Source organism: Pinus tabuliformis, chromosome J, assembly GCF_031772625.1.
Source record: "Pinus tabuliformis cultivar Carrire ecotype Pingquan chromosome J, CPIR1, whole genome shotgun sequence".
Lineage (NCBI taxonomy): Eukaryota > Viridiplantae > Streptophyta > Pinopsida > Pinales > Pinaceae > Pinus > Pinus tabuliformis.
This window is the reverse complement of record NC_142295.1, coordinates 60,496,544-60,509,841: the sequence shown is the minus strand read 5'-3', so window position 1 is coordinate 60,509,841 and position 13,298 is coordinate 60,496,544. Positions and strand designations below refer to the sequence as shown.

General features: G+C 36.8%; 1 protein-coding gene across 2 annotated transcripts in view; it reads left to right on the top strand.

Moving 5' to 3' along the window:
- LOC149225503 (putative hydrolase C777.06c) overlaps positions 1-13,298 on the top strand; it is a 167,972-nt gene that overhangs the window by 87,705 nt on the left and 66,969 nt on the right. For both annotated transcript variants that reach the window (XM_089377108.1, XM_089377109.1), the window contains exons 5-6: positions 6,179-6,326; positions 6,430-6,535. In XM_089377108.1, the coding sequence (XP_089233234.1) occupies positions 6,179-6,326; positions 6,430-6,535 (254 nt within the window). The remainder of the gene's footprint in view (positions 1-6,178; positions 6,327-6,429; positions 6,536-13,298) is intronic.

Below are 13,298 nucleotides of genomic sequence, written 5' to 3'. Positions count from 1 at the left end.
CCACTCAAAATGGCTCCTCCAAGCTATGCGTTCAACCCAGAAATTTCTACAACTGCTGTTTGGGGCACCAAAATCCCTCCAAAAATTCTGTAAAATTAGGAGCAAGATCCTTGATGCTGGGCTATCAAAACCTAGAAATGTTTTGGGCTGATTTCGACCTCTCAGAATTACCCAATTTTGTGCTACGCCCTCCTTTGCTGGTTCTGCGTCCCCCTCAAGCCACTGCTGCAATTTTGGTCTCGATTCCTCCCTCAAAAGGCTGTAGAGCTCCCTGCAAAATTCTCTCGGAAGATGAGAGTGAATTCCTCCTCAATCCTTGCACAACCCAGCTAGCAAACAACCCCACGAATTTCTGCCCAAGAAAAGACTACGCAGGCCCTAGAAATGCTAGAATTGGTTCTCACTAGAGCAGCAATCTCTAACCCTGAAACTCCCCACGAAGTTTGGTCCAATGTCAAGGAATTTTCTCCTAATTTCTCCTGTTGAAATTCCCCTTGTAGACCCCATAACCAAGCAGAACAAATTCTAGCATTGCGTCCTCCTGGAGGTTCAAATTGGATGAATTATCGCTGGAAATGACCCACAACTCCAACGATATCCTCTCCAATAAGCTCTGAAATTCTGTCCTAGGATGGCACTCTAAGTCCACTGAAGAGAGAGTTGAAATCTCGGCCCAGTAATCTCCTTGTGCTAAGCAACACTAGTAGTCTTGGCTAAGCAGCTCAAGAGTACTCTAATTCAGAAAATCAATTTGTCAAAAAAGCCTCCAAAGTGATACCTCTTCCTTCTATTTATCTTTGTTTCCCCCTTTCTCTCCTTGTGGGCTCCACCAATTGGAGTCTGGACATCCTTCTCCCTAGCCTGATTTTCCTAAGGGGTTTGAATTCCCCCTTTGGGTGGCCCTACATCCCACTACTAATTTAATTTTTCCTTTTCTCTAATGTTGGTGGCCTCCATCTCTCAAAAAATTAAGTGGGGACTCCCTCCACCCACTTTTCCTAAGTTTACATGCCAAAATATTTTCCAACACCCAAATTGCAAAAATGGGAATTCTTCTTAGCAAAATTAATTTAATTGGGGACATTACACTAGGGGCAAGTAATAACCACCGAGGCGAAGTAAGGGAACAAGTATACAATCATTAGCAGTCTATCATTCAACTCAACTTGTGATCGATACTAGATTTCACTTAAACATTAAACAAAAGCACTTGAATACAAAAATGGTTTATGTACCTCATAAATGGCCCACCTCCAATGGGTGAGTAAGATAGATGAATGGATGCATTGTAATGATCCATCAAGTTACAGGGAACGTAGGAGTATTAACATGCATACGAGACATGCATATGATAACTACATATGCATGTATCATTAGTATACATACTAGCTGATATTGGAAAATGTCAAAGTACAAAGTAATGAATTAATTATTGAAGTACTTAGTAAATACCTAACTCACTAGAATATAATGAATATGTAGAATGGGATACTTGTTATACCACCCCCTATAATATGAAACCAATTAAACTACTATTAAAATATATATACACACACAGGATTGTATAAGATAAAAGTGAAATTAAAATATATAACAATTTTATATTAATTGAAAGAATTATACATTTTATTTTATACTAAAAGAAAAATAATATATAAAAGTATATCAACAAAAAGAACTAAATAATATAATCAAAAGGCATATGACAAAAACGTTGAATAAGTTCTTAAATAAAATGTATGGACTAAACTAGTCAACCAACCTATCTCTTAAAGGTGACATAAATCAATTCAATTTAATTTAATCGAATAGTGTTATTTAAATGAAGGGTGTAACCGCCTCCAAAGATCATTTTGGCTCCACATAACAGGACAGGTGTAGAGAAAATAGATGGGCGATGGACACTGAGATGGTGGAAGGAGGGGGAAGATGGTGGATTTGCGGATATAAGGAGAGGAAATATGACATAAAAGTAGAGGAGTTTTGATTTTCTAGTTAAACAAACGAAGGAGGAATTACAGATAGAGTCTCAGTCAGAGAGGAAGATTGAGCCTTGAGCATTGATTTTTCTTGGAGTTTTGGGCATGGGGGGCAAAAGATCTCCATTTGAAGTCTTCTAGATTTGGGGATCGTATAGGTAGACCCCAGATAGGTTGGGAGGAAAAGGGAAGCTTGGTAACGGGATCGGGACCCACAATAGGCCAGAAACACCTCTAAACAAAAGTTCCAGGTAAGTACTCATTAATGAATTGGTAAATTCTTCTTTAAAATTTCACTGTCTGGAATAGACCCGGGTTGACTCCTGACAGACGCAATTGGCTAATAGTTAGGTCTTGGAGGAAAAGGGCAATTTGGTAACAAGATTGGAAGCCACAACGGGCCAGAAAGACCTTCAAACAAGAGTTCCAGGTAAGTACTCATTAATGAATTGATAAAATTCTTCTTTAGAATTTCACTGTCTGGAATTGAACTTAAATTTCGTTAAATTCTGTTAATTCTCAAACTTAGGGTATCACATGCATTAAATGGAGAGTGAATGAGAGACATTTGGGGTTGGCTATCTGTGGATCATGTTAGGGATGTTGGTTGGCTAGTTGCATCATAGGAGAAAAAAATTCTCTTGGGGTTACCATACATGTGGGTGGGTAACAATACCCATGGAGTTTATGATGGATTGGGGGTATGAACCTTCGATTTTTTGGAGTGATGTTTTTCTTGGTTGAGTAGATTGATGATCCCTCTTGTTATTTCATCATGTTGTTGCATGAGTATACTTGTTCATTTTGACTAGAGGATGTTACATCTTGTTTCATATATGATAGTTCTAGCCCCCGAAGGGTCATGAGGATGAGAAGTGGCTTATGCAGTGCATCATCTTGGCGCTTGGTTCTTACTTCATGGTTACATATCTTTGGTTGATGGAGCTTTGGGATTGTAAGTTGGTCATTTCACTTGATGCATTGATCAATAATTGTGAGCTACTGTGATATATCATTGATGAGTTGCTTGTGATTATGTTTTTCATCCAAACACTCACATATGATTTTTGGCTCATGGTGGAGGTTACTAAAAGAAGCCACCTCTATTTTCATGATACAAACCTTTATGAAGTATTCTCCTTGTTGGAACTAGATATTTTATTTTAATGAAGGCCACACCTTTTTAACATCTCAAACCATATTTGTTGAAATAAGACTATGATGATGGAAAACAAAATGAATATTTAGGAGCCCCTTTCGTTCATGTAAAGTTCACCATATATTTCCATTGGAATAAGACTATGATCAAGGAAAATTTAAGTGTTAGAGCCCCTTTCATTCATGTAAAGTTCACAATATATTTTCCCATGTGCATAAATGGGCATGTATGTTGTGGAAATACATATAATTATATTATTATTTGATGAGGGTTTTCATGTTAAATAATTGAAGGGGCTATTCAAGTCGTGGGTCCTCAAGTCAACTGATGGAGCTTCCCTTATTATATGGAGACAGGTTTACACTTTGATTTGTTGTTTATTGGATGGGGTTGTCACACATGGAGCCGTCCTCTAAACATAGAAATATCAATTATTATGCGGGTTGTTTCAGTGTTGCAGGAACTGTTAACCACCCCCCAATGCACTGGGCCTCGGAACTATGCATCGTGTGGAACTGTGGCCGAAGCGTCCTAGGAACTGTGCTTCCAAAAAACAAACCACACTTCCAAAAAATGGAATTGCGCTTTAGGCTCAATTTGCATGGTTCCTTTAAATTCAGAATTGCCACGTGCTGAACAGTTCTCCCATGTGCTAATTTGCGCTCTTGTCATGCTTCCTTGATGCTACTTATGTGCTCTTCGGATGTTCCTTAGATGCTCCCTAATGGTAATGTTAAAAGTGACATTCTCCTTTATCCTTCATTTTCGTCCTTTTACTTAAATTTTTAGCATTACCATTAATTGACTCGGTATGTTTGAGAGTGACTCCAACCTCATTGAATTTCATATGGAGAAAGTAAAATTTTAGATCCCACTTGAATTCCAGCAGACTTAACAGTTTTTAGGATTTCAGTTCAATGGATTGCAACATTTCATTCGATTCTATCATGTATGAGGCCACATCATTGGCATTTAATCAAGAGCACCAAGCCGTATATGTGCCCCAGTGTTGGTGGTTTTGATTGTTGAACTCCTTTGTCACGGCCTTAGCAAAAATGTGCCCTTCACTCAAACCAAAATCATCATTTTCTATACCATATTTTAAGGCTTGGATTAGGCAGTTTGATCAAATTTGGGCAATGTTGATTGATGTCCCTAGAGAATCGAGGTAGAGACAAAGGCTAGACAAGAGGAGAAGAATGAAGGATGATACTAGTGATGAGGATCCCAATATAAGTGATGGTGGAACATTGTTTGTCAAGGAGTGGTGGAACATGCATGGCGGTGCTACTCCACAGCTACAACATTTGGCAACATGGGTGCTTTCACAATTGGTGAACACTTCTTCTGTAGAGAGGTGTTTAGCAACTAGCTCAATTTATTGTTTTGGACCTTTTGGTCTTCATATTTTGGTGTGTAGATGGCCTATTTTGTAAACATAACTATTTGGTCATGTTATTGTTGACAATTGCTAGATAACCTATTTCATTCCATATGTTAATGGTCTACTTTCTATTATATGACTTAAAAATTTGTATGTTTGTTTGTAATTGATAGAATCTAGATTCTAGATGGTTGATACTCGAATAATTAATGATTAATATATTATGGATGCCATTTCTATCTTGATTTATATACAAATATGCATGTTTTCATATATTCTGCAACTAATTTGGCATTCTGGATATATATGTATATGACACTTCTAACGATGCTTTGCTTCTACAAAATGCACCCATTTCGTCCCCGCTCCATGCAACATTGGGCCCTCTGCTTACTTAAAAAGTGGACTTTCTGTTGGCTCATATGTTCACATTTCACACTTAAGTACATTTGATTGAGCCGCATTCCTACCTTATGAAGTTATGAACGATGGTGTCTCATTGTAGTTATGTGTAGATGACCGATATCTTATGTTATTAAAAAATGATGGGTCCCCTTCAATATTACAAAAGATAGCCGTATGCATGAAGCTGATGTCATATTGGGGCCGCCCCCTTTCTTACGTGGCTTGTTTGATATGGTTAATATTTCTCATGTATCATGTAAATGGAGCTGTCTTGTATTATTTTGAAGCTGTGGGTCATAGCTGCCTTGTATAACTCAACCTTTGGACCCATCACTGGAGGGGTGACATCATATAGAGCCGTTTCCTTAAATTAAACTAACATTTTGAAAGGGTGCCGTACATCCGCCTTATAATTTGAAGCTGTGGCCTAAGCATGTGATATGACTTGGTCAAGTGGTGCCTTTGTGTCAAATTGATCTTGATCTTATCCATTTGGTGAAGCTTTTATCTTTGGGCCATCGCATGAAAATCATTTTATTGAGTTGAATGTATTTGGAATCTATTGGTAGTCTAACATATCATGTAGCTGTTCACTTTGATGGAAGACATATGCATGAATGTATGCAGCGGATTGAACTTAATGGAGGTTAAACTTAGTAAGTTATTGCACTTTTTTAGGAGGTTGTTGGTTATTTTTGGAATTGTTTATAAGTAATATATTATTTTATTATTGTTAAAATTTCTTATAAACTTAGATGAAAATAATTATTTATTAGAAACATATTGTTTAAAATCATAATTTTATGTGAACATTGAAAAGTCAATTTGAGGTTTACAGATGCCAAAACCACACATCGTTGTATAACCATATATATATATATATATTTGCTCTATATGAATTTCAGTTGTCTGTCCTCTTTATGTTAGATATTTCTCAGTAAAAAAAAACTCTATATAATTCACATTGGATATTATGAGAGTGGGCTGTTTACAACACTGTTGGTTTGAGGATTCTTCTCTAATTGTTTCTTGGGGAAAAGCCCTGGAGTAGCATAAATATTTTACATGTTTGGAAATATACAGAAGTGGTATAATTAATGTATTGTACTTGATATGATTTTTTGTCTCAATAATCACATTTGGTCATTTATGACAATAATATATTTTGTTTCCAATTTCAATGCTCTTCAAGTTTGGGAAAGGCATTTCAAATTCTTATTATGGACATGTTTTTTTTATCTCATGGGACAGTGTTATGGTAAAATTTCCTTATTTAGTACAAAAGAAATTAAAAGAAGGGCAGGAATTACGTCGGGTTGCTCAATTTGACTGGAGAATAATAGAAAGTAGTTGCGAGAACCCTTTCAATGTGGCGGGCCTCCAATTCACTCCTTTGCCGGTTGGTACACCTGTTTCCATATTAGTGTATCCTGTAGCATTGAATATGTTCACTTTTTGTGATTCATATTGTTATTTGTTTTTTTTTTTCATATTGTTTGTAGGTAATGCATGGAGAGGACTATGTGGCTCTTGGATTTCTATTTGGGAAAAATACTAGAGTAGCATACATATCTGATGTTTCACGTTTTCCAGATCGTACAGAATATGGTATAAAATATTTGTTTGTCTTTTTTTGTCAGTAAACATAGGGCTATGCTTTTTTCTTTGTTCATTTTTATTGATGTTTAAATGATGAATGCACACAGTTCATTTTATCCATATCATGTAAGGTGTATGGATATATATTCTAAATAGCAGAGGTATGGACATCATTTGTTTTAAATTTATTTCATTTGTTGTTATTAAAAATTAACTTTTACTTTATTTCTTAGGAAAATGAAATTTCCTGGTGGCTGAGAAAGACGTTTAAAATTTACAATATTCATGACCACATATCAATCCTTCCAAGCTATCATACATTTCCAATTTCCAAAAGATGGACATAAGCTTGACTCGATCTACTAGATAATTTTCGCACAGTATACATGATTTATGGCCAAACATTAAATTCATGGGCTATGCCTTACTGTTTCAACAACCAACATATGAGGAGTTGATAGTGGACATAATCACAATAAAACTCATAAACTCAGTCAAGCCATGGATGGGTTGTGTCATGACCTCCATGATTGTGAAGTTCAATATTGTCGATCTGAATTTTGTGAATCTCATTTTCAATACACAAGAAGCTTTGCAACAACACCAACATTTTCATAATTCACTGATCACTAGCTCTTGCAAGTACAATCAGTATCGAATATGATTTGTAAAGTGCAGTACTGGATCATTCTTTTAGGGTGGAAACATTATCTTTCATGTTTTTTTCTTCCAAATGGGCAAAAAAAAAGTATAACTCAATTCTCACAAATTGAAAATTTACAAAATTTTTGGTTTTGCAAGTGTTACGAGGGTTGTGAACCTTTGAACTAGGGATAATATGTCTACACTATTCAGTAGTCTGCTGTCTTGTCGAGAGGTTGAAGCTCATCTATCAACATCTTTATACAACTTTTTCTAAAATCAATTCTGTAACCCTTTCTAGAACGGATGTTACAAAATTAAAGGAAGAACATAAAAACCATTTTGAACTTCCTGTCTCAATGGCCTTGGTGTTTAAGAGTCGGGACGGGGTGGTTAATAATTTTGTTCCTGCTTCTGCAGCTGCTTCTCCAGCTCTTTCTGGGGTTGACTGCTTTTTATAAAGCTTGCATCCCTGCGTCCTTTTGGAGTTTGAGCTGCATGTATACTATTCGTATTAAAATTTGAGAATGTCTCGAGAAACGATCAAATTTTTCTTCAATTTTCTTTAATCAAGTTCTTATACTGCAGTGTCCCTGATTGAGTGTGCTCGTATGCAGGGAATTTAAAATCTTCATGGTGAGAAGTCAATCATATCTTTATACAGTGTGATACCTTGGCTTAAACTGTTTTCTGGGTATGTCTGTTATATTAGCTTCCCAAAAGATAAATATTTCTTCCCGTTATGGATCTCTAACCGTAAATCTCCCAATCAATCTCATCATCCATCAGAATTGTACCCTCGTTCACTATGCTCCCTCCAATGTTTCCCTCTTTGTCCACCTGTACAAATACTATCTCTCTTTTGTGGAAGGCCCTACTCAAAAGTGCCTTGCTCTTCCAACATGCTTGCTGTTGTAAAGCTCTGCTTCCTTGTTTTGTTGCTTGGTCTACTTCCTCCCATCCTCTCTTCTCCTTGTCATTTTCCTCTGCTTCCTAGTGCTTCTAGTGCCCCTCCTGTACACTTCTGTCTCTGAGTTCCTTGCTTTTTCTGAAATTATGATTCCATTTGTTTCTACGTCTTTCCCTTTAATGCCCTTCATGAATGGTTCATGATCTTGAAGTGACCTTATATAAAATTCTCATCATTCCTTTTTGCCAGTTTCAATGCTATATATTATGCTGTCCACGCTGTCGTTGCAGTCCATCTGGCTGCATGCCATATAACATCCATATCATATTTTCTCTCTTTGGTTGTGTGAATATGATTGAAGTAGTGTACTGAACTTATTTAAATTTTCCAGAACTTGGTACTCCTGTTTTTACCAGAGGCATAATTTTAGCTGTGGAGCTTTGTTCCCCTATCTTCTTCTTCTTTTTTTCCTCCAATGAAAACCTTGTGGGAAACTGAAGGAATGCCTCCCAACATTTGTTGATGGCATCCCTAGTAAACCTCTCCACGTAAACTAGTCCACCTAACCCAAGGGGAATTTATTCCTGTATTATTACCTAGCTTCAAATTTTAATTTTATTTTTCCTATTTCATTCTTAATTGTAGTGTTTCACTTATTCGATCCATTGCTTTGTACTCTTTTCCCTTTAGTTATTTAAATTTTTACATTTTCCAGGGGCCATTGTTTGCCTTCTAGGATTGTTATATTCATAGTTCCATTCACAAAAATATCATTTGCTTTATTTGTTTCCCTCCTTACATACTAGTATCTCAGTGCTTTGGTGCCTATTACAACATATCTTACCTCCTCCAATTTGGAGGCTGTGAACATTCAAATCCTCACCAAAGGTGCGAAAGCCTTAATTCACAAGGTGAAGACCTAATGGCAACTGATAGAGGTCATCCATTTTCACCTCAATAAAACTCCCTCTCTTAGGTCCACTCCTTTCCAGCCCAAGGTGGGAATCTCTAAACACTAAATCTTTAATGAAGGAAGGGTACTTAAAATGGGGTTTCAGGAGACTTTACTCTAAATTCCAGAATTATCACATATAGAGCAAGCCTAACAAAGATACTAAGCTAGATGAACTTTACTCTTGAAATTAAACCTGATTTCATAGTTGAAAGGTGAGATTAGTCCCTAATCATCATTGGGCTAATGGGGTTTATGATGCAAGGTCATATGAGCTTGTTTCTCTAGTGAATAGGGCTGATTAAATTGAAAAGAAACACACTACAACCACCTATTTCTTGCTCTCCACAGATTAAAAAATCAGATCTAGAGTCCTAATGAAGGAATAATCATCAAGTAGACAAAGGAAGGGTGTTACAACCGATGTCACATTTATCGTTATCAGGAATTCATTGCTGGGGGTTCAGAATATAACATATTGGCAATATCAGGAAATTGAGAAAAACAAAAGTAATATATATATATATATATATTTTAATTTTAATTTCTTAAACTTCTAAAGCAACATCAACTTCAAACAAACAGATTGTTGCTTAAATATAAAAATAAATCTGATATATAAGATGTCGAGTGGTATATCAGACATTGATACCGAAATATGATATTTGTCTCGAGTCCAGATAGGATAAAATAAAATCAGATCAAAACAAAAGTAAATGTATCCCATGAGATGAATCATGGCAATGAAAACAATGGATTTCCCTTTGTTTGCTTGATGGAAAATGGTCACAGTATCCTTTGCGCTCAATCCCCCAACTCACTTTTGCAAAACAAGGGTTAAAAGATCAAGAATTTGCTTGTAAGGTGATAATGATGTAGACGGCTGATAATTTCCATATTGTTGCAATAATTTTAAAAACAGAATTAGCGTGATAAATACTAGGGATATTATTGCCACCTTGGATTTTGGCTATATTATTGTGATAAGTGTAACACTGGTTACAAGCCCTGAGGGTTAGCTCAATTGATCGAGTCCCCGTCATTAAAGCACCTTTTCTATTGAGAGGTCATGGGTTCAATTCTCTCGACACTCTCAGGGTTAGGCTTCGTGGTTGAGCCAATAGGAAGTGATCCCTTTGGGTTGATCTACCTGGTACAAATATTTTGTGGACGTAGCGGTCATTGATCTCTAGGGTTTGTGAACCACATAGAAACAAAGTGTATCACTAGTTACAATTGAAAGATATTAAATTATAGAACTCTAATCAAGATATTATACTTTAAATCAACACTCTTAGCCTTCCATAACACAATTTTCATGAGGAAATACCAACTGTCAATTCACATGGTTAGTGCTAGGATCATCAAATTCATTCATAAAGGTGTTAAATGAGATTAGGTGTGTGGATAACAGCTCATTTCCATAAAGCCTTTGGTAGGAAAATTCAATTGTTGCTTGCTAGGATTGTTTGCAAGGTGCATTTGGGTTTCATAAAGGGAAAAGTTGAATGTGATTTCATCTTCAACGTGGTGGATTGTCTGTAGCTTTCAGCACTCTTCTTGCTATCTTCTGAATGTGTTTGTATTAATGGTGTGCTTTGATACCGATTGTCTTGTAGTGATCCTTCTAGAAAGAGTGTCCATTGGCACCATATCTCTTTCTCATCAAAATAGATGCTTTTGGATACTTGGAGGTAGCATGAGTGCAAGGGTGAATTGAAGGTACCTACTTGCTCAATGGTAATCAATTTTTAGTCTCCACTTTGTATATCATTGACCCAACATTTTGTCAAGAGCCCCAGTGCTCTTGGGGCAGTTCTCAGAAAGATATCAATATGATATATTTATTAATGTCCAACAAATGACCACAAGAGTAGGTCAATGGGACTAAAAGGTATGCTCGATGTGAATAGAGTGTGTGAGTGAGAAAGCATCTCCTATCATAATTTTGAAAGTAAAAAAATGAAAATAAGCAAAATGAAATGTCTAGCTATGCTATTTACTATCAATCTAACTGGAAGATACGATAGTACAAGTGCAAGGATACAATTTAAAGGCTAGAGATTAGAGATCCCAATGCGAAGCAAGAAAGGGGATGCCAAAGCGTGTTGGTCCTAATGGTTGAGGGTGAGGTAGTGTTGGGAGAGGACACTGAGGTATTTGCTCATTGTTGGAATTATCAATCATTATAAACCTAATGCAGAGGCGGATGATGTCCTTCAGGTAGTGACTAGGGTTGAGAGGATCCAACTAAACAATCCTAGGGGGAGTGGAGGAATGATGAAGCCTCTCCCTCCCAGCATCCGAGTTCAATGGAAGAAATTTTGGGTAGAATCTTGGCTGCTTGGTTGAATCTAGGGGCGTTTCAACGAGTGTGAGATATCGTACTCTAGATATGTCTTAGATATGTTTGTAATAGGTCCATTTGTTAATATGACGATACATGGTCTATGGTATGGCATGACAACTCCTCATAGGTCTCGAAGGTGTTCATCAACCACTCTTGGGGAGGATGAGAAGAGGCCTTGTGCTTCACTAATTTGTGATCTAAAGTATCCTTGTGCTTTTTTGATCGCATGTTGCTTCTATTGGATGGGCACATTTGAAGTATGAGGTGATCCTCATGGTGGTTTCAAGTAGTGGAATGGCAAGCATAAAGTGATATCTATGTTTGAGTATTCATCTCATGGAGAGAACAAAGAATTTCTACTTGTGATATTAGAAGAAAGTGGAGAGCAAGCCCCTTGAATCTCAATTTAGGCAATAGTAAAAATGTCAGTCACATAGTGCAAGGTGCACCTAAAAATGAGATGCATCTTCGTCTTAGGTTTTGTGAGTGCCACATATGGAAAGTCTTGTTTGGTTGCATAATATCATGGTCAGTCTCTTTTTAGAGTTTGTGGCAGCCCACCTAAAATTAACCTAAGGATGAGGGCATCCAATGTCTTCGTGTGAGTAAGGATGGAAAATAATGCCATCCTACAACTCCAAGAAGTGCTCCAAATAGAAGGTCGTCCTTGAGGTTAGGTTCTTGGAGGGTGAGATCAAAGTATTTTAGATGTACAATGTGAAGATGGCCTCTTTGATGGTTTGTTTTAACTCTTGTTTAGTTGATAGGAGGTGGTCCAGCGTGTATTAAGAGTACTTAAATGGGGGTAAATGTCTAAGGAAACGTCCATCCTCTAGAGATGTTAAGATGCCTTTGATTTCTAATCCTGTGTATGTTCTATGGGAAAGTTGAGGCTATGGCCTTAGAGGGACAAAGAATTAGGTAGGGATACGTCTCTTTCCCAAAGGTCAAATTTGTAAAGGTTTGAACTCAGTGTAGAAAGGAGATTAAGATGACATCAAGGAAAAAAGGATAGGCTTTAAACTCCTCTTGAGTAATGGACTTGGTGATCATATGTTTGCATCAAATGATGTACTTGAGAAGCAAGGTTTGGTCTCTCTCAGTCTTGGCCTAGTTAGTCAACAACAAACTTGATCCCTAAATATCTGAACTACAAATGACCGTAGGTCTAATAATCATATTTAGAAGGGGCAACTTGGACAATATGTCCTAAAGTTAGTTTTAGAAACATTGTCTTAAGGAGGTTAAGGGTGCAAGACTCTTTGTTGAGCTGGAGTTGGAGGGCTTGATGCATGTTAACATGAGGCTAGGCACACTAGATCCCCAAATAGGTGTAAGTTGTTGTGATCTAAATCTCTTTCCCCTATAAGTAGGGCTATAAGTTGGAGGAAGCTCTCTTTGATGCATTGAATATGTTTGGATATTTAGACACTTAGGAGCTAGTTAAGTTTAACTCAGTCTGATATATCCTTAGGTAAAGTTTGTTTCTTTAGTGTGCTTTTGTAATTAAGTAATCCAACATTCATGATTATCTTCTACACATAAAGTGATTTGGTTGTTTATCTTCTTCTCAAAACTAATGGTACTTGACTAGTGGTACTAAATTACTAATTGTACTTGGTTAGCATAGAGGGTCATTTTTTCATGATCTATTGTGAGAGGTTCATAAGTAAACCATTTTCTTTTTTGCATTATTGTATTTCCTCAAGTGGCCTTGTTTGATGGGGTTGTGGATTGTTTCCCTGTTTGAGGGTTTTAACTATGTAATATACTAGTATATAGATTTTTGCTTTGTTTGTGTGAGAGGTTGCCTTAAGATGTTTGACTTGTGTGTATATACCCTATTTATCAAACATGGTATTAAAGCCCTTGTGAAGACCCACTTCTGTTGTTGATCAGCATCTTGAACCTGTGTCAC